The 21,880-nt window shown below is 37.1% G+C and overlaps 1 protein-coding gene across 2 annotated transcripts in view; it reads left to right on the top strand.

Annotated features, from left to right (window-relative positions):
* Positions 1 to 21,880, top strand: part of BANK1 (B cell scaffold protein with ankyrin repeats 1) — a 302,011-nt gene that overhangs the window by 84,446 nt on the left and 195,685 nt on the right. For both annotated transcript variants that reach the window (XM_047799517.1, XM_047799518.1), the window contains exons 4-5: positions 7,573 to 7,711; positions 14,228 to 14,367. In XM_047799517.1, coding sequence (XP_047655473.1) covers positions 7,573 to 7,711; positions 14,228 to 14,367 — 279 coding nt within the window. The remainder of the gene's footprint in view (positions 1 to 7,572; positions 7,712 to 14,227; positions 14,368 to 21,880) is intronic.

Here is a 21,880-nt window from a genome sequence, read left to right as displayed (position 1 = left end):
AAAAAAAGGAAAAGGAAATCCTTGGACCAAAAATTGTCATCCTAGTCAAAACCCTGTGTACTTAGAACCTAGATCTTCGTACAGTCTGACTCCATGTGCCAATTTCCCAACGCCACAGGCAAGATCATTTGTATCCAAATGAGTGAAAAAATCACGTTTCAGGTTTGCTAAGATTAACATTCAGTCTGTGCCAGTTGTCTGAAAGCACAATCTTTCAACTTATTCATTTCTGAGAAGTCTTCAAGTTACCAGATAGAGACCACTTAAAGAGGCCTCCTCTCCCTGGAAGTGATACTTGAGACTCCCCTGCCATTGTACAAAATCTAGAAATGTGCAAGACTCAAGACTGTCCTTGCCAGTTACCAGGTCGTATTTGAGATATACTTCCTTTGCACCCAGTAGCTTCAAGAATCTGTGAATTTCCCATTACAGTTTTTTTTTTTCCAGCACGCCAGTGCTGAGTTGACTGGTATCATCTAAGGGCATACTCTTCATTTTCTCTGACGAACAGGGAGTTAATTTAAATCTATCCTGCTGCCTCTTCAATTGCTTGGGTCTGCGGACCTTCCTCTGGAGAAATGCTCTCCTCATTCCCTCTGCTCTGGAGAATCAGTGTTAAATGGTTTAACTGAGGCAGCAGGAAAGGCTGCCACTGTTTTTGACCCCAGGAGCCTGGCAACGTTGATGCCTCTGCCTTGTCATCTTTCCCAGCTTTGTTCCTTGCCACGGGTATCAGATTCTTCTGGACCTTGAAAATCTTCTGCTAGCTTGAAAACAGCAGAAAAAATTTTTTTCTTTAACAGTTTTGTTCAAGCAATAGTGGAGATGTGCCTCCAGTGTTCTGTTTATATAAGTATTCCCTGTCTTTTTAAGAAATACCTAAATGAGTTTTAACAGTTTAAATCTGCTGCTTATTTGGGCCTCCTACTTCTTCTAGGATTAGCAACCTTTGTTCTATTTTAGTATTTGTCAAGCTTTTTGTTGTTCTTATGGGCCAAGTTGTTTGTTTCTCTAGCACATTTCTCTTGATTTTGTTTTGTAGGGTAATTGATCATGAGATATTTGAAATCAGTGAATTCTAAGTCTGCCAAACACATCCATTGTTCAAATGAATCTTATTCAATTTGGTCCCTGATGAATACTCCACTTGGGAGGCATTCTTCCACTGGAATAACATCTAAACCAGAACTAGACCTGATCTATTACATGCTAGCTTCCTTTCCCTTTACTGTGTATTTACTCCAAAATCCTAATTTCGTTCATTTCTCAGGCAGAACCTCAGAGCAGTGGTTCTCATCTGGGGGTGATTTGGCCCCCTTGCCCTGGGAGATATTTGCAAAGTGTGCAGACAGATTTGTTGTCATAACTGGGGGGTTGCTATTGGCAGATGGTAGGGGGTAGAAGCCAGGGGTGCTGCTAAACATCCTTCAGTGCACAGCAGCCCCCACGGCAATGACTTCTCTGGTGCGAAAACATCAAGAGTGCCAGGGTTAAATCCTGCCCCAGAGAAGAGGAAATACATTCATGGCCCTTAGTAATAGGTCACCTTCGAGTCACCTAATAATGGTGTCAAGGAGGCAGTTGTCTTCTTCAGAGGCTTGTCTGCAGTCCAGCCCATTGTTTTGTGATCTCTTGCTAGAGCCACGTCATCTGTAGGCAGTGATCCAGTCACTAGATTTTTTAAAAAATGAATTTGACCTGAAACCTTAAAAGGGAGCCTATAAATGCTCTCCTCAGTGGTCCTCTCGGATGCCTCCTGCCTCTCCTGATATTTCTGTGAGCCCAGTCACAGATTCAGTAATGGCCTCTGTATTGCTTCTTCAGTGACACCACCCTAAAGTGCAGGTAAGAGTGAGCTCATTTTTTCTATCTTGTTTAATCCGTGTAGGCAGGGCATCAGTATGTCATTTCCCCCTCTTTTTGGTGGAATCTGCTGCACTTCTCAGCTTTTTTCCACTCAATACCTTGTACTTACTTTAGTATAATTAACTAATATTTCTTTATGTTTATATTATTCTCCCACTGCTTGTGTTCTGATAAGATTGAAGTATATTTTTAAAAGGAGTCTGGTCACTTGTTGATTTCTTGAGCAAATTTAATTCCGAAAGTTTAATATAACCACAAAAAGCCCTTTTAAGGGGCTTTATCAGCATTTGGGTCTAAACTCATTTCTCTGATTTTTTTTTTTCTATCTGTATCTAGAACATGGCATACTCCCTAATAAATACCTTCATCTTATTTGACCTTCCCCAATATATAGCTCTGTGACGGCAACCATAATAGGTCTCCAAACCCTAATCCACATAGACCACAGATTATATAACCAAAGAATCTAGAGAACCTCTGAGGATCTATGAGAAGGGGTGTGACTCTTAGAAGGGCTCATGGGCAAGCTACAGAAACCTCAGAGAGAACCCCCTGCCCATTCATTCCATGGCACCGAATGCAGTTTAAAACAATATATAAGAGCTAGCAGCATTGCCCACTTATTTTTAACACCAAATCACACACTAATTCTTGGTTACTCAGCTTAAATTAAAAGTCTGATTCTGTGATTCAATTGCAAAATAGAGTAAAAGCAGCCAAAGGTTATTGTATGTATCAGTGCCTGAAAAGTCTATGTTGTAAAGTATTACCCCTTTGGTGGCAAGGCTTTACAGTGACAAAAAGATGTCGTTGTTTTTTTCTCCCGTTAACCAATTGCTAACTAAGCTGCATTATAGGATTACTAGGGGAGGTCTTAAAAAGTAATGATGTCTGACTCCTACCCCCAGAGATTCATATGTTAATAGTCTGAGTTATGGCCTGGACATTGGGAGTTTTAAAAGCTTCCCAGGTGATTCTGCAGGTGAGAATTAGCAGCCAAATTTGGAACCACTGCCATCACCTAATCGTTGCCCTGCTGTCATGGGTCAGATCAGGGAGAGCTGCAGGAATCTGCATACTGGGCTTAATAAGGCCCTTATGAATCTGCATACGGGCTTAATAAGGCCCGTATGCACCTGTGCTTGTAGAGCTAGTGCCTATTAGTTATGAATATATGAAAAGAGCCATTGGTCTGTGTACACAAGTCATAGGGAGCTTATATTATCCACGAGACTCAAAATCCTTTGTTTCCTGTGCTTAATGATTCATTAAAGCCTAAAGACAATCTTGAAACTCCACCATCCTTGTGTTGCATTGCAGACAGAGCTCCAGCCCTTTTGTTGAGGTGTCGAGGTTTGTGACCAGCGCAGCAAATGTTTAGAGTTTGGAAGTGATCATTAATAACTTTTTCTCTATATATATGCTCAGAACCAAATAAGGGTTAAACAGAAGAGTCAGAAAGATTGAGAGAAAATTAGCAGCTTCATAACGGATAAAACTAAATTTAAGACCATTTGAGTGTCCTAATATTTCCTCTATTGAATTAAATGTCCCCATGTAACTAGATCTTTAATTAAGATGTCCATGATAATTATGGACAGGGCTGGATGAGCCTAGGCCTTCCCTCTTGGAGCAGCCCCCTCCAGGCATGGAGATGTAGGAAGCAGATGAAGCTATGAATCCTGAGGGGGTGACCGAGTAGATCTGGGGATGCTCCATATTAAAAATGTCATATTTTTATAGACGTATTCCATCTGAATTTAAAAATATATATAGATGGCCTCTTGCGTACCTAATTCTTGCAAGAGGCCACAATGATATGAAAAAATAAAAGTACCTTCAGGATGTTTAAAATCCACCTGGGAACCAAGATATAGACATGAAAAACTAATTAAGAGCACACATACACACTCCTGTATAAAATAGATGATTAATGAGAACCTACCGTATAGCACAAGAAAATCTACTCAATAGTTTGTAATAACCTATATGGGAGAAAAGAATGGATATAAACACATGTATGACTGATTCACTTTGCTGTACACCTGAAACTAATACAACAATGTACATCAACTATAGTCCAGTAAAATTAAATTTAAAAGAATAAAGAGCAGAGGACATGGCTTAGAAAGGGTTGACTAAAGAGTACATGAAATGCCTCATGGTTCCTTTGGAAGTTGCGACACTCCTCACAGGCCCAAGTTGCAGGGGGGACTTGTGGAGCTCTCAGAACCTGAGTTGGACCTTAGTGGAGAGGATGTGTATGAGAGATGAAGGGAGAGAAGGAACTCAAGGGCCAACATTATGTTCAAACAGGGACGGCTACCTAATTAGCAGGGCCCAGTGCAAAATGAAAAGGCAGGGACCCCGATCAAATTACTAAGCATTTCAGCCTGCTACAGCAGAACATTAAGACAAATGCAGGGCCCTTCCAAGGGTGGGGCCAGTGCAACTACTGAGATTATGTGCCCATGAAGCTGGTCCTGGGTACAAAGGAGGTGTCAGTACCTCCCTGGGTGTGGTCAGTATGCTTGTCTTTTGTTAAGAACTCTTGTCTGCAAATGGATGAATGGTGGAGTCCTGTCCTTTTAGAGGAGACTCTAATGCCTACAAAGCAGCCTTGTGTGAGCACTCATGAACAAGAATGAGTGTGCTAAATAAACACTGGGAGAGAATGTTCAGGCCTACTGAGTTTGGAAGATGAGAAGTCAAAGTTAAACATGAAGGGAGATACACAGGGAAGAGAGCTCTGAAGAAGATTGAAGCCAAGGATTTGGGGGGCTTGGGCAAAGTAAAATGGGAAGTCATTAAATCTTCAAAATAAGATGACAGATATGAGCAATAGAGGAACTAAAGAAGTGAGCTGGAAGTGAGGTCCTGTGAAGAGGAGAAGGCAGACCTGAGGATCAGGAGGGGCTCCCATTCCTGACCTCAGGACTCAGATGATGCCAGGCATGGGGAGACGCAAGCAAAGAAACAGGGAAGCATGTCCACCATATTGGATGTGAGGCCAGAGAAATAGGTGGAATTGTGGGATCTTTTCTCCATATGGAGTTTAATTGGTATGGAGAAATTTAGTTCAAAATACCCTGTGGGGAGCTCCCCTTGTGGCTCAGTAGTAATAAACCTGATGAGTATCCATGAGGATGCAGGTTTGATCCCTGGGTTAAGGATCCTGAGTTGCTGTGAGCTGCACTGTAGGTCTCAGACGTGGCTCGGATCCTTTGTTGCTGTGGCTGTGGCATAGGCCTGCAGCTGCAGCTCCAGTTCAACCCCTAGCCTAGGAACTTCCATCTGCTGAGGGTTCAGCCCCCCAAAATAACAAAAAATTTAAAATCCTGTGGACAAATATTTGATAACACTAAGCTCCTGTGGAAAAGTGCCTGAAGGAGACTGTGTGTCAGCTGAAATGATTTTGTAACATCAACATATTGGTAGAAACTCTTTAATGCTCGGGTACAGAGCATTGAAAATATATTTTTATTGGTGGGTGATTTATCCTTAGGGAGATAACACTTAAATATAAGAGAACTTTGAAACGATTGACTTTTGGGTAAAAATGATTTTATTAGAGTGTAAAAATGAAGCTTCTGGTTGTTTTGTAAAGGACTGAAATTTAGTTTGATTTGCTATTTTAAAAATTACAGTTGATTTACAACATTCTGTCAATTTCTGCTATACAGCAAAGTAACTTAGTTTATAAATATATATGTTTATACATATATGCATTCTTTTTCTCACATTATCCTCCATCATGTTCCATCAAAAGTGATTAGATATAATTTCCTGTGCTATATAGCCGGATCTCATTGCTTATCCACTCCAAATGCTATAGTTTGCACCTATCAACCCCATAGTCCCAGTCCATCCCACTCCCTCCCCCTCCTCCTTAGCAACTACATTCTGTTCTCCACGTCCGTGAATTTCTTTCTTTTATGTAGATAGTTTCATTTGTGCCATATATTAGATTCCAGATATAAATGATATCATATGGTATTTGTCTTTCTTTTTCTGACTTACTTCACTTAGTATGAGAGTCTCTAGCTCCATCCATGTTTCTGCAAATGGTGTGGTTTTGTTCTTTTTAATGGCTGAATAGTATTCCATTGTGTATATATACACCACATCTTCTTAATCCAGTCATTTGTCTTAATCCAGTGGACAGTTAAGTTGTTTCCATGTCTTGGCTATTGTGAATAGTGCTGCAATGAACATACAGGTGCATGTATCTTTTTCAAGGAAATTTTTGTTCAGATTATATGCCCAGGACTGGGATTGCTGGATCATATATGATGGTTCTATACTTAGTTTTCTGAGGTACCTCCATACTGTCTTCCATAGAGGTTGTACCAATCTACTTTCCCACCAATGGTGTAGGAGGATTCCCTTTTCTCCACATCCTCTCCAGCATTTGTTATTTGCAGCCTTATTAACGATAGCCATTCTGACCATTGTGAGGTGGTACCTCATTGTAATTTTGATTTCCCTTCAAAAGCTTTGAATGGTGATATCTAAGATAATAAAAAAATGTATTTCATTTTATTTATTTTGAAGGGTTAAACAGCAAAAGATAAAGAATAGTACAGGTTTTGAATTTGGATAGTTTTGATCAACCTTCAGAAAATAATTCTATTAGTTACCCTGTTCGTGAAAGAGAGAAATAATATTCTTCCACTTTGGTTTTGGTGTGTATGTGTGTATGTGTGTCATATGTTTTGGTTAGGATTAAAGGAAATGGCTTTATATTAAAAATGCTTAGCATAATTTGTAGTATAAAATAGATGCTCAATAAATATTTATTCTTTCCTTTTCTCTGTATTAATTACAATCTTCTTAACCCTTACTTTCTTTCTGGATTATTTTCCAAAAGGTTTTCAATAATCTTTTTTATCTTACATACATAGATTTAGTGTTTCTACCTTAATAAAATCTTGAAACTTTTAGAATTATAACCTTTAGTCAACTCAATAGCCTTCACTGATACTCATCATGAATAAAGATTAACCAGAGAATCTCCATCAGGTAAGATGAAAACTACAGTTGATCCTTGAACAAAAGGGATTTTGAACTGCATGCGTGAGCTTATACACAGATTTTTAAAAAACTACCAAATGGCCCAGTACAGTGTGATTTGCAGCTGGTCGAGCCTTCAGACACTGCTGTGGTGGAGGGCCTGCTATACACAGATTCTCCACTGTGTGGAGGGTTGGTTCTCCTGACACACTGTTCAAGGGTCAACTGTATTAGACATTTAAAACAACTCATCATATTTAAATTATCAGAGATCTTAAAGCTAAGCTTGTCCAGTCATTTATAGATAAAGACACCAGGTTCTAGAAAGCTGAAGGAAGGAGACTTGGGGGGAAAAAAAGGATTTGTTTAGCCATTGAATTACAGTGCTCATAACCCTCAAAGAACCTCACACGCGGGGATGAGGTGAGAAGAAAGGGAGCAGCTGTGTCCTCATTGTCTTTTCAGTTGCAAAATGTGGTGTTGGGGAGAAAATTGAGAATTCCATAGACATCAAGTTGATAAACCTAAAGTGTGAGAATCACCTTTACACATTTCCGAATATGGCTGAAAATACAGCCACGATGAAGACATATAATTACCACATGCGACCTTTATCACTAGTAAATGTACTGGGTTCCTTGGTTAATGAAAACTTTTCAAATGACTCATTGGGTTATATTTTTCATCTTATAGAATCCTGGTGAAATATTTGTTATTTTAAGAGATGAAGTAATTGGCGATACTGTGGAGGTTGAATTTATGTCAAGTAGTAAATGCATTAGAACACGGCCAGCCCTCTGGAATAAGACAGTCTGGTGGATGAAGGCTTTAGGTAAGAATTTTTTTATGCTTTAATAATTATAAAACATCATTATCTTGAGCTTCTTTCAATAAATTTATGGTAAATGGTTTCACTTCCCTACAGAAACTAATATTGTTCCGCAGGTGTTTCCTGTGTTGAGCTTTCACATACCCAAGTTTCTTCTTATTAATCTGGATTCACAAAAGCACGGATGTGTAAATTATGAGAAATGAGGTTGTGTACTATGTGGTGAAATGACAGCCAGTAACATCACATATTTTTAACTGTCAGCAGACAGCACTTTAATGTAAGTCAGCTATTAAATATGGAACTAAAATTATCGGCTTTCTTGTAACAGAATTAGCAGACATTTAGATTTTCCTTCATGATTTTATTTTGTACTTTTTCTTTTTCTTTCTTTCTTTCTTTCTTTCTTTCTTTCTTTCTTTCTTTCTTTCTTTCTTTCTTTCTTTCCTTCCTTCCTTCCTTCCTTCCTTCCTTCCTTCCTTCCTTCCTTCCTTCCTTCTTTCTTTCTTTCTTTCTTTCTTTCTTTCTTTCTTTCTTTCTTTCTTTGCAATGCCCCCAGTATATTTTTGATCATTTTGGAAAGTGTAGTTCTTTTTCACTCTTTTATCATCATGATGCCATTTCTATGTACAGTCTTCACGCTTTTCCTTATTTAATTTATGAACCTAATCATTATTATTCCAATTTCGATTCAACATGATAAATTGTACCAGATTGAAAATTCCAGATGGAATAGCCACACTTATGATAATTGTACTGAAATCAAAATCTAATGTATTAATTTCTGCATGTTTTGATATAAATGTAGGACTTATACTTGGTGTTTGAGTTTATGATGTCCCTTTACAATCAGAGAATAAAATTACTTTGCTAAACTTTATAAATGTGAACTTCAGAAAATATTTTAAAGTACAAAGATATTCAATCTTATTATGAATTTAGAGATGCAATAAAAATATTTAAAATTAAAAGAGTATTCAAATGCATCCTGAGCTGTTTTGTTTTCTTTTTAGAATGCAGTTATTATGAAATTCATTTACAAAATAAATACAAACCTTTTCTCTTATGTTAAGTATGTGTCACTTCTATGGATTTCCTTGCACAGTTTAGGTCACAGTTGGTTTATAGAAAGGAAAGACTCTATACCAAGTATTTATAAACATTTAAACACTTCTTCCTATCACGGACAGGTATATGTAGAAGTGAGATGAGAAAGAATTCTGTCTTTTTAATTTTTTCTCCAGAGCCACTTGCTTCCTTATGCCACATTTTAAAATGATTTAATAAACAATAATTTCTACCTAATAAGTTTAGAAGTTAAACTAAATCTAGTTAGATTAAAATCAATACAGAAAAATCAATATTGCAAATTAAGAAGTACTTAGGTAAAATTTCCAAAATAGCAAATCAAAATGTCAAATAAAATTTTTTGCAGTAAGATTTTAGGTTCAGTTTTCCTAATAGCTAAGATTAGTGCAAAAAATAAAATGTCTAAGTTCACATGTTTTTCAGAAAAGCAGAAAACTATTATTCCATATTTTTCCAGATTTGCAAAGCCATAATAGTATCTATGTGGTTGAACAGCAAATCATTTGTAATAAAAATAAACAAGTAAAGAAGAAAAACAAGCCATTACTTACTAGTTATGCTAATTAAACCTCTTCAACTCTTTTTTGCAACTGGTGTATTCACTAAGTTAATGAGAGATTTTCTTACAAAATACTGGCTGCTATGTAGCAAGCTATAGGGTATTTCCATGAATACATATGGGAATACAGATGAGACATGCCTCAGCAGAAATGGCCCCAGAGTCCTACTGCCACATAGCACTGTTTCTTGAAATTTTCTGAACCCTAGCAAGAACTCCATGATCCAGTACTTATTCATAAATACATAATGAAAACAAAACTTTTAAAAGCAGTATTTAGATTAATGGCTTCATCCCTTACATGATATAAAGAGCTTGAAATTCACCATTCCCATTCTTACAACAAGAGAAGGCTGAACAGACTGAAAATGAATGGCTTTTCTTGAACTCTTTGGGGAACTAAGGTTCTAGGGCAAACAACCATCCCCAAATCTGGACATTTTGGTAGGTTTTCATTTGTTTTTTGTTTGTTGTTTGTTTGTTTGTTTTTTGAGGGCTGTACCTAAGGAATGTGGAGGTTCCCAGGCTAGGGGTCTAATCAGAGCTGTAGCTCCTGGCCTACACCAGAGCCACAGCAATGCAGAATCCGAGCTGCATCTGTGACCTACACCACAGTTCACAGGCAATGCTGGATCCTTAACCCACTAAGCAAGGCCAGGGATTGAACCTGCAACCTCATGGTTCCTAGTCGGATTTGTTTCTGCTGCGCCACAACAGGAACTCCCATTTTGGTAGTTTGAAATCAGGTGGGAGTATTTACACCACAGAAATTGGCAAAGACTATAAATCAGTGCCTTTTTTTTTTTTTTTTCATTCCAAGGGATAATTTATCAGCACACCATTGAGATAAAGAAATGAAAAAGGCCTCATTAAACTAAGGTTTCTGGAAGACGATCTGCTGCTATCTCCTTAGCCAGAACTTAATCCCAAGACCATGTCTAGCTAAAAGGAAGAAAGAAAATCTAGTCTTCTCAGTTGAATAGCAATGTGCCTAGCAAAGATTAAAATCAGAATTCTGTTTCTGAAAGGAAGAAGAAATATTGGGGTGAGCAACTAATATTCTCTGTTAGAGAAGGGTACCAATACCCCTCTAAGATCAACTATAATTCTTTACTTCTTTGGAGCCCTTCTCTTGGCCATTATAAGTCAAGGTGCATGTGTGTGTGGTAATGGACTTTCATCGTTGAAGCATATCACATACTCTGAGGTCTTCTTACAGTTCTCTAAACTCTCAGATTTTTCTCTGCTCAACCCAACATTATGCCATATCAATGTTCTTTTTAACTATATATTCCTTTTTAACTTGGTAACAATTCAGAGAAAAACAAAGTTATATTAAAGTACACTTATGGTGACCTGTGAAGAAATCCTCCGATGCTCTTTTTTCTAAATGGTATCTTTCTCTTCTGACTCACTTCCACATCTTTATCTGATGTTTTCATTTCACAAAATATCCTATAATTTTGCCTTCTTCTCATTCTTTCAGCTATGGAGATTGATAAACTCATAATTACTTTGTTTTCTAAAAACCACACCTTCCCAGTGGTGTCCACAGGTTTGTGTTTGACCGGGACTGTTTTGTATTAAAGGAATTGGAAGTTACTATAGTCCCAGCTTATGCCAAAACTTTAAAGAAATACATATGAAGGCTTTAAACTAGAGATATTAACTAATTATAACTCGGAAGTAAGAGGGCATTCCTCTGGTACCTGCCTCTCAGGCAGAAAAATATTTTACACAGCAGGGGGATGACCAATTAAAAGTTGAAAGGACTGTAAAATTTATCCACAAAGGTATAGAATCTCTTTATTAATTAGGAAACTATGTTCTGTATAATGTAAATTATAACTTCACATTTCATTAATAGAGCAAGAAAAATACTTTAGGATGTTGAACATGCTTAGAAAAATAGCAACTGTTAAGAAATTTTTCTAAATATCTTAACCATGAAAATGATTTTTACATATATTAAATTGATAATAATTTTTAGGCATGGCTAAAGTTTTGAAACCACCAATATTTATTTAATAATAAACTTCTAATCAAAAGAGTTATGTTGATTTCAGGTCCCACGGAAACTTTAGGCGGGTTCATTTAAGGTTTACTAGGTTATAAAGGGCTAAAAATGGTTAATAAAGGAGGACAGTTTCTCAGACAAAGGAAAACAGAAAGCAAAAATCTCCTAAATTAGGAGTTCCCGTCGTGGCGCAGTGGTTAATGAATCCGACTAGGAACCATGAGGTTGCGGGTTCGGTCCCTGCCCTTGCTCAGTGGGTTAACAATCCGGCGTTGCCGTGAGATGTGGTGTAGGTTGCAGACACGGCTCGGATCCTGCGTTGCTGTGGCTTTGGCGTAGGCCAGCGGCTACAGCTCCGATTCGACCCCTAGCCTGGGAACCTCCATATGCCGCGGGAGCGGCCCAAGAAATAGCAACAACAACAACAACAACAAAAGAAAATAAAAGGGCATACAATTCAGAAAGGAAAAAAAAATCTCCTAAATTAATGGATTTGTGAAGTATGTATTTTTATGGAAATAGTGAATATATTTCTGATTATTCAGAAATACCTTTGGGTTATATTTCCCATAAATTAGTTTGTCCCTCACCTGGAAAGACAGATCACTTAAATCATGGTGATGGGGAGGGTTGACAGAGTCTCTTGAATGGCTTAGAACTTGAGATTTGAACTTTTAATAGAATTCCTTTTTAACCACTGCTCCTCTGTAATTGTACTTTATTGTCTTTCTGGGTCTGATGTGGGTAAAGAGTTCCATGTGTTCCTTTCATGATAAGCCTTTTTTTCTCTTCGTAACTGACCCTTATACCCTTTTTTGGTTTGATGATCTTGACCTATATCTGTGTGTACTTCAAATGTTAACTCTCACTTACCTACTTTGTGTAGATAGTAATAGCAGGATTCACTTTCCCTCCCTTCTGAGTCTTTGAATTAATTGGTTTTTCTTCTTACTGAAGGGCTGTAAAATGTAGATAGTGACTACAGTTCAAGTAAAATAATGCTCAAGCAGTACAGGGTACTGGTCAAGAAAAAGCCAGTTTAATAGTGCCTTGTAAAAGACAGTCTCCCAACCAACCAGAGGATTCCATGAGAATCCTTCTTGCTATATAGGTAGAAACAGTAATTGGATCTTGATGTAATAAGTTGCATTCACTAGATATGAAAGTGTATACAGCAAAGACAGTACTTCAAATGGTATGTCCTTGGAGGATTACTCTAAAATCAATATCATCAATATCATTATTGATAGATCTAATGATAGAAATTTGAGTCAACTATTGCCTCAAGATATCAGGAATAAACTGGTTCATTCTCATGTTAAATTCTAAGGAAATTAGAATTTCTAAGTATTTTATATCAAAGAACCACCCAGCAAACATTCTCACTGTTATGTCTTGTATTTTATCACCTTTCTTTCAGAAGGTTAGCACCTCATTGTAAAACTCTTAATCTCTTTTCTAATAAACAAAATCGGTATTTTCTTTCAAAATCATCTTTATGAAATCTACCAAAATTGATTTCATCTCACACCGGTACCTCCAGGACCCTCGCTACCATACGTACAGAACTGTAACTGATGAGAGGTACTTGACAACTTTCAGGGGGTTTTGAGCTTTCTCTTACAGTCTCTATAGACACTTACTTTTGGGAGAGAGAACTTTTCTACATATATTTTCTTTGTTGGTTAAATGTTTAGTCAAGCAACATGAAAGGAAGAAGGCTCAGCTTCTTGATCATGTTAAATTTAAGATTGTTATGTTGGCTTTAAATTTCCCTGAACAATATCATAAGAGCTTCTATAACCTCTTCAGGAGACAAAGTCAAATTGAATGCTTAAACCTTAAGGACATTTAAATATTCAGTGTTTCATCAGGTGGCTTTGGTCTTGTACCTAATGCCTTATTCCAAACCCCAGATGTTTGGGTGACAGGTTTCCAGGAGAAATTGGGAAATCTCTTTGTTGCAAGGAGTGAAAGTTTTAAAAGTGTGTTCTGCAAATGAATTTAAAGAGCTAAGTTTTGTTTACTTTTGTTACAATAAAACACAGTAACTTTTCCATTGAAATGATTCTTTAGTGTTATTTTTTGTGGAGAGCACAATAGTCTTAGGGAACTTCAACTTTGCTGGGTATGTTACCACAGAGTTTACAATTCTCTCTTATCAGTTGCTTTGAACAACTTGTTCACAAAAAGACTTTGGATGAAGGGAGGGTGTAAATAGTCTTAAATAGCACAGGTTGCCTTCTAAGGGTTTTGCCTTGTAATTAATTGATTACAAGTCCTTTAATTTCAGTTAATGCTACTCTTTCTTTCTCCAACCCATTTTACAAAACTTCCATGTAAATAATGGGAACTTTCTTCCTCAGATTAATGACAAATACCTACCTTTTAATGAATGACATTACTGTTTTAACCTCTAAAGTGTTACATGGAGATGATTATAGATTACTCCAAAAAATGGAGGTTAGAAGGTAGGGAGAAAGAGTTAGTGCTTTGCTCTTATTATAATTTAGCACAGTTTTTCTTTCACCTTTTTTTTTAAATGACTCTGGATTATGTAAATTTTTTTATATATAATGATTTTTATTTTTTTCCATTATAGCTGGTTTACAGTGGTCTGTCACTTTTCTACTGTACAGCATGGTGACCCAGTTACACGTACATGTATACATTCTTTTTTCTCACATTATTTCTGTTTTGTGGTTTCTAACTACTAAGGATAAAAAAAAAGTGCTAAAAGTTAGTAAAATTATTATGAATTCTTAAAGCCTCCCCTCACAGTCTCTAAAACATATAATAGTATGAACCATGCATTTGTATACTCAGCTCCCAACTGTCATTTGTGTTTTATAAGATTTTCCTGCTGGCTCTGTCACTGTCCATGTCTTCTGTGATGGAGTCATCAAGGCCACAGCAGAGATTAAATACTATACAGCAGCGAAGACTATGGAATCCCTATTGGGAGCAGCAGGTCCGGGAGATGGTGTGCGCCAGGTAAGTTGATCTTTCCATGAAGCTGGTAATAAGCTAAAATGCTAATGCAAGTTAAACCAATGTATGCTTTGGTAAGAGTCTGAATTTTGGTTGAATAAGAATGGATTACTGGAGCTCCCATTGGTGGCTCAGCAGAAACGAATCCGACTAGTATCCATGAGGATGCAGATTTGATCCCTGGCCTCACTCAGTATGTTAAGGATCTGGCATTGCCCTGAGCTGTGGTATAGGTTGCAGACGTGGCTCGGATCTGGCGTTGCTGTGGCTGTGGCTCTGATTCAACCCCTAGCTTGGGACCTTCAAAAAAAATGAATTACTGATCAATGGGAAAGGAAGAAACTGACCTCTGTGGTGCAGAGATGTAGAGGAATTAGTTTGTGTAAGTCAGATCATCCCTGAAAATGTCACTGGGAGACAGTTATCCATTACAAAATGCCTGTTGTGGTGGGCTCATTTTAAGCTGTTGCAGAACCAACAAAAAGACAAAAGGATTTAAAAAGACTCTTTAAAAAAAATGAGTCTCCTCTTCATCCAGATGTGGGCAATACAAGATAAAAGAAACTTTGAGGTTAAGGAGTCAGACAGACCAAGAATACCACCAAAAAGGAAATGTGTGGTGTTAACCGAGAAATTGTTATTTTCACGAGGAAATTTCCAAGCTACGTGTATGATTTCCTTAGTGTCATTTATCACTATTGTCTGATAATGAAACCTATTGCTTTAAATTAACTGTGTTTATTTAGAATTCCAGGAGTTCCCATTGTGGCTCAGTAGTTAATGAATCTGACTAGGAACCATGAGGTTGCAGATTCGATCCCTGGCCTTGCTCAGTGGGTTAAGGACCCGGTGTTGCTATGAGCTGTGGTGTGGGTCGCAGACTCGGCTTGGATCCCACGTTGCTGTGGCTCTGGCGTAGGCCGACAGCTACAGCTCCAATTGGACCCCTGGCCTGGGAACCTCCATATGCCGTGGGAGCAGCCCTAGAAAAGGCAAAAAGACAAAAAAAAAATTCCAGAAAGGCTAAACTTTTCTGGGAAGTATGTGGAGGTATTTTCAGGTTTTTTCTTAGTGTGACAAAGTATCGACTCAGTGGCGATGGCTGGATGAGGGAAGACTTTCTAGTCCTCTCCAAGGCCTGGGTTGGGACATTTTCCAGGGAACAGTAGATAATGTGAGTGCCCTGCCCTCAGGGACTTAGAATGGAACAATTGCATTTTGATTAATCTTAAGCCATTAGTTAATTTCTGCAATTTTTTTTGTTTGTTTGTTACCTGAGCCAGTTTCGGTAGAGAGAAAGCTTGCCTAATATGGAACTTTTACCCTTTATGTGCTTATTCCATGACATTTTCAGATTTTGAGAGTGAAGTGAATGCCATTTCTTTTACTAGCTACTTGATAATTAGAATCATAAGCTTGCCTAATGTCCTTGTTTTTTGTTTGTGTGTTTTGTTTGTTTTGTTTTTCTCAGGAAGGAGGAAGGTAGAATAGAGTTGAGGCAAAGAAAGTCAAATTGAACATGCAGTCTTCAGATTTACCACAAAACACTCCATTAAACTTGTAACAAAACCAAAGATAGTGATGTTGACAGGTTGTTGTGAAGCCTTGTTGTTTAAACCAGTTTGGAATTGGAGGCTTTGTTATTTATTTTGTGTGACACATTTTTCTATTAGAGTTCTCCTTCATGAATGATATGTTTTAGAACAATGGAAAAGGTAAAAATGTCTTAGAAAAGGAGGACACAGAGTAAAATACCATTTGTCAAACTGAGGAGTCTGAGGACATTTGACAAAATGTCTATATTGTAATTGCAAAGCAAGAACAAAAGTAATAGCTTGAAATACAGATTGTTACATTTTCCTGTGACACATCTACTTTATCCTCTACTTTAAAAACTTTATTCATTACAAAAAGACTAATAAAAGTGATATATTGCATTCAGTATTCAGTAAGCACAGAAGTAAAGTAGTCCCCCAAACACATTTTTGTGTTGGTTTTGCTTGGGGTAGAAGAAAATAAATCTTCTGTACATAGTGAAAATTAAATGTAATTTATGACTCTTGGACAGCTTTTCAGGATGTTGTAATATGCAAGTCATGATTTTGTCTGCAGTTTTGAATGAATAGAGACTTTCTTGGCATAGTTTTTATTTCTTTAATTTCATTTGTTTTAGCTAGCACAATCATTTGTTAAAGTTTTTTATTAAAGTATAGTTGATTTGCAATGTCCTGTCAATTTCTGCTGTACATTGAAGTGACCCAGTCATATATATATATGCATAATTTGGTTTTTAGATAACTAGAAAATGCTATTTCATTTTTACCCTCAGTGTCAGAAATGAGAGGTAAGGATGAGTTTCTCCCCTCCATTAAACCCTAGTGCCTAGTGAGAGGAAGAAGGTTGGGCAGTCACAGCTTGCATCAGGCTTTTACTCTCAGAAAAGAGCCACTTTAAACCTGAGAGGTAAAGTTATTCTAAGTTGGTGACAGCAGGCTACTGTTTGGTGAGAGTCATTAAGAGATTAGGTTTACCATATACAATTTAAGATAGGGTTAGAAGTTTTGCTGTTGTCATGAGGGGACGTAGATGTCCTGTGGAATTCGATCAAACAAATTCTGCAATTGAGATCTCAGACCAGACCAGGCTATCCCATCACCATCCTGACAGAAGGAAAAGACTGCAGTTCAGTCAGTCTCCATCACGTCTTGGAGCAGGAGTGATATGGGATTCTTCTCATCCACTGGCATCTGAACCCATGACTTATTCCTACCATGAGTTCCCAGAGATAGTGAACTTCAGCCTTGATGAAAGAGGAGCTGCAGGGACATAAGGAACCTTGGTGTGTTTTAGGGTTACTTGCCCTTGAAGGAGGTTCCCTGCCCACACTATGCCTCTCTTTGTTGGCATTTGATTGTTTTCTTGTGACATTTAGCTTTGCCTTCATCTAAGTTGCATTTTAAAAGTTGTATAAAAAGCTGTGCTTTTCCTCTCCAGCATACAACATTTTGGGAATTATTCTTTTTGTGGGCTTCTCTACTGCTTTAATTGGGAAGTTTGGATATTTTGCAAATAGTCCACTGAACATCTCTATTCAAAGAACAGTGTACAATGTAATTTTATTCACATGTTATTGTGTATTTGTAAGGACATATACAAGCAGATGTCAGGGTTTTTTTTAAAAAAATATTCTACCTACTTAGCTGAAATAGCATGCTATAAGAGCTATCCTGAGTTTTCTATAAATTGTAATGGTAGATGTATTTAATCCTTAAAATTAAAGGGATATCCTATAATCACTTAAAAGCAATTGGACATTTAATAACATGAACATTCCATAAATTTGAGAAAATGAACAATAGTGAGAAATCTGTAGATTTTACTTTTCAATAATCCTCAAATTTTTAATGAGATTTTCTATAGCTCTTTCTTTCTTTTTTTCTTTTTTTTTTGGGGGGGGGTGCTTTTTAGGGCCACACCCATGGCCTATGCAAGTTCCCAGTCTAGGGATTGAATCAGAGCTGCAGCTTCCGGCCTACACCACAGCCACAGAAACACAGGACTCGAGCCATGTCTGCAACCTACACCATGGCTCACAGTAATACCGGATCCTTAACCTGAGCAAGGCCAGGAATCGAACCTGCATCCTTATGGATACCAGTCAGGTTCATTATCGCTGAGCCACAAAAGGAACTCCCTCTATTATCATTTAAATAGGAGGGAATGTAGCAAAATGACCATTCTGTGAATTTTAGTATATAAATGATGAGAAATTTGGGTTTTCTTAGTTATTTTTAATGATGTCTATTAGATTTTTTAAGACTTTACCTAAACCATCTTAATTATCTGTTTCCTAAATCATTTCATCTTTTTTGGATTGATACTAAGCCCCAGCACATAGCTTCATAAAGGTACAATTTCCAGAGCATCAACTAGAACAGTGAGAGCATCAAATGAAAAAATCAAAAGCCTGATTTGAGAAGATAATTAGAATTCAAGTGCTAGTGTTAGAAAAACTAGTAACTCCTATTTAACTGCAATAATTAAAACCTTTGAATCTTCCATCTTACAGAAGTGTCTAAGGGCCACAACAGAGTCAACTTTGTATAGGAACAATATAAAAATCAACTTAGGTCAGAGTGCCAAAATAACAGCAATTATTGATCAAAGCATTAGGACCCTATTAAAAGAATTTTTAAAATGGTAAATAATTTTTATTAGTCATATTTCTTATTGGTAAAAAGGTACCTTTGTGTTGCATGTATTTATCATCTTAAATGTTTTACTTTATACCTATTGTAATCCTATTTTAGGTACACTTCATTTCCAATTTTTATTCAGTTGTATAAGATTATTCAATCTTTGGTTTACTGCTTGCAAATACTTAATACAGCGTGAAGCCAGATGAGGTTGGGGTGAGGGAAGGTATGGACGAAGGGAACCCTCATATCATGAAGAACTTCCCAGGTTCTTTAGTTCCCTTAAAGGTTGGTTTCTTCATTAAGCGAAAGCTCAAGCATGAGTGGTTATCTCCCTTAGAGAATTCTTCAGGAGATTCTTTATACCGAGAGAAAGTGGAAGCTCCCAGGCCTTTTTGAACTTTTTTTTAGGTCCTCTCATCCTTTAGTAGGTTGGTGGCCACACAAGGCTTCAGGGTCTCAAATCTTTTCCAGCACTAGCTCCTGTCTCTCATGCCTGCTTGTCTCCTTAACTGTCTCCATGTTTCCGATGTTCTAGCCACCCAGGATCACTGCCTCTTTTAGAACACATTACACCACTGACTCTTCCCTGTCCCTTTTTTAAGGCATGGGCATTGTGACTTTCATCTTCACACACCCAGTTTCTTCACATAATTAGTTCCTGATATATGTGATGCAACTGGTACTTATTGTTTACAAATGGGAAAATGGTGATTGCTTTTTCCCCCAAGTGCTGTTTGAAAAAATAAGTGAAAAACTATAGTATAAGTATGTAAATAAGATAGAGAAATGAAAACAGCACTTTTAAGATACACTGTTATTTATAAAATAGAATAAATGAATCTGATGTTTACTAAAGTAAGGAACTCACAGAGGTGTTGTGATACTAGAAAAGTGAAGAATTCATGCCATGAACTTAGTCATGAACTCTGTGTTAATACTTCACTACTGCCTTTTAACAGCTGTAAAATTCCTGATTCCAGTCTTGCCTTTCTTTAGAATATTGAGGCATTGTTTACTACTCAAAAATGCCTAAGATCTTACCACTCTTCCAAAAGGCTGCTTATTATCTTTCCTTTTCCTGAGTGGAAAAGGGAAGTGTGGCATGAGAGAAATAGTCCTGGATAGACAGGGCAGGGGTGGAAGTTGGATTCTTTTACCAAACCAGCAATCACTTCATGCGAGCTCATTTTCCTTAGTGCCAAAGGAATTTCCTCATGTGAACAAAAGCTAGAGTATATGATCTCCAAGGTCACTTCTACCTCAAATTCTATGATTGTATGCCAAGAAAAAATACTTAGATTGGGAATTTTTACCCTTCTCCCTTAAGGAGGATTGACTTGCAAATGCATGCGCTCAACATGTCGCCTTTATTTCCGTCTTATTTGTACTCATTCCTAATTTTCCCCCAGAGAAGAAGGAAATGATTTGAGTTTCATGTACCTTTGATCAGTATTATTTCTTGCTTTATATTTCTGATGAAAGGATTTGTCATCAGTCAAGTAAAAGGAAATTTAGAGATTTATTTCTGGATTCATTTTCAATACTGTTTTTGTTCCTAATTAGGGTGGACCAAGAAGAATAAGTCATATCTATTGAAACTCATATTTTACTGATAAAACAAGTTATATTTCCATTGTGTTATGTCTTTACCTATGGTAATGGTCAAGCAGTGGTTAAAGATGCCTAATTAGGGTAGTTCAGACTTAATGATATATTCACCTCAGTTACAGATCATTGACTAAAACAGGAACATACCACTTGGCACACTCATCCATTTATTTAGAGAAAAATAAATAAATTAGTTAACTTTAACAGCAGGTACATCAGCTGTTATAAGAAAAGGATAAATATTTCTGAGTACAGGTACTTAGCTATTAACACAACTATACCGTTGTTTCTCTACAATTCTTTATCTTACGGGCCGTGTCAGTCCATTTTCATAGTTATTGGTTCCATATGTTTTAGCTTATGTTTAGCTGCTATTTAGAATGCATTTTATTAATGACGTCTTAATTTATAGTTTCTGCTCCGTCAGTGGAAAGAAATACTTCCTCCCTTTTTGTTTCTCCCAAACTAAAGCATCTCTCTTGTTTCTTACATCCCCCTCTCGTCTCATCACTGAGGCTGGCTTTGGCTGCCCTTTGCAGAGGATGCCTGTGTGCTGGTGTGAGTGCTACCTCTAACCAACCCTATCCAAGTGCAGCCTTCTGCTATTGTTACCTAGTTCTTCACAGTATTCAGATCTTCAACCATAAGAAACATTTTTAAACAAATCAGGAAAACAAAGGACAAGTCAAACACAGTTAAGGATGTTCCTTCATAGCTATTGTTCATAATAAGATAATTAGAGGAAATTAGAGAATCTGCCTCCAATAGGAACAAACCTCAAATCATCAATAACCCTTTAGAAATTAGAAAACTGAAAAAGTCTTGTGGCAAAAATGTGTTTGCATTTTCTAAAAGTCATTATGCATTCCTGTGAATCTCTTTGCTAATAACGTTTTTCGTTATCAACAATAAGATAAAGTGGAATATAATTTAGGAAGTCTAAATTGTGTTTAGCATTCATGAAATATGTTTCTACACTAAACTGTATCGACACAGGAAATGAAGCAAAAGAAATCTTTGACAAAGAAAATTCAGCTTCCGAGAATCTATTTCCCCCCTCCGCCCCCTGAGGTGAGCCATTTAGTCTTATCAACCTTATTAAGTACCAACATACAAACACATGTATATCAGTTAGGCTCAAGTCCCTCCCAACAAATCCAATAAGCATTTTTTGTCATTCAATTTAACTTGATTTTTCACCAGCAATTAACATCATTGACCAAACTCACTTTCTCGATATAAATTTTTTCTTTAGCTTCCATGAAGATGTATGTTTCTGGTTTTCTTCCTACATCCTTTACTTTTTCTTCTCAATAACTTTTGCAATGTCTTCTTTATGGATTGAGAAAGTAAAGTTTCACATCTATCCAGTACTGATTCTTAGACACCCTTCTTTTTTTGATAGATATTTTCCCTCCAAGTTATCTCATTGACTTATGGGATATACTCCAAATGTGGATTTCCTTTACGCCCGTCTTTCACTGTTCTCTGACTCATGAAATGCATCATCATCAATCTAGTTTAAAAGCCAGAAACATGAGGTACCACCTCACACTAGTCAGAATGGCCATCATTAAAATGTCTATAAATAACAAATGCTGGAGGGGGTGTGGAGAAAAGGAAACCTTCCTACACTGTTAGTGGGAATGAAGGTCAATGCAACCACTATGGAAAACAGTATGAATGTGCCTCAGAAAACTAAAAATAGA

The sequence above is a fragment of the Phacochoerus africanus genome, chromosome 10 (genome assembly GCF_016906955.1).
Source record: "Phacochoerus africanus isolate WHEZ1 chromosome 10, ROS_Pafr_v1, whole genome shotgun sequence".
NCBI classification, from domain to species: Eukaryota; Metazoa; Chordata; class Mammalia; order Artiodactyla; family Suidae; genus Phacochoerus; species Phacochoerus africanus.
This window is presented reverse-complemented; position numbering and strand designations above follow the sequence as displayed.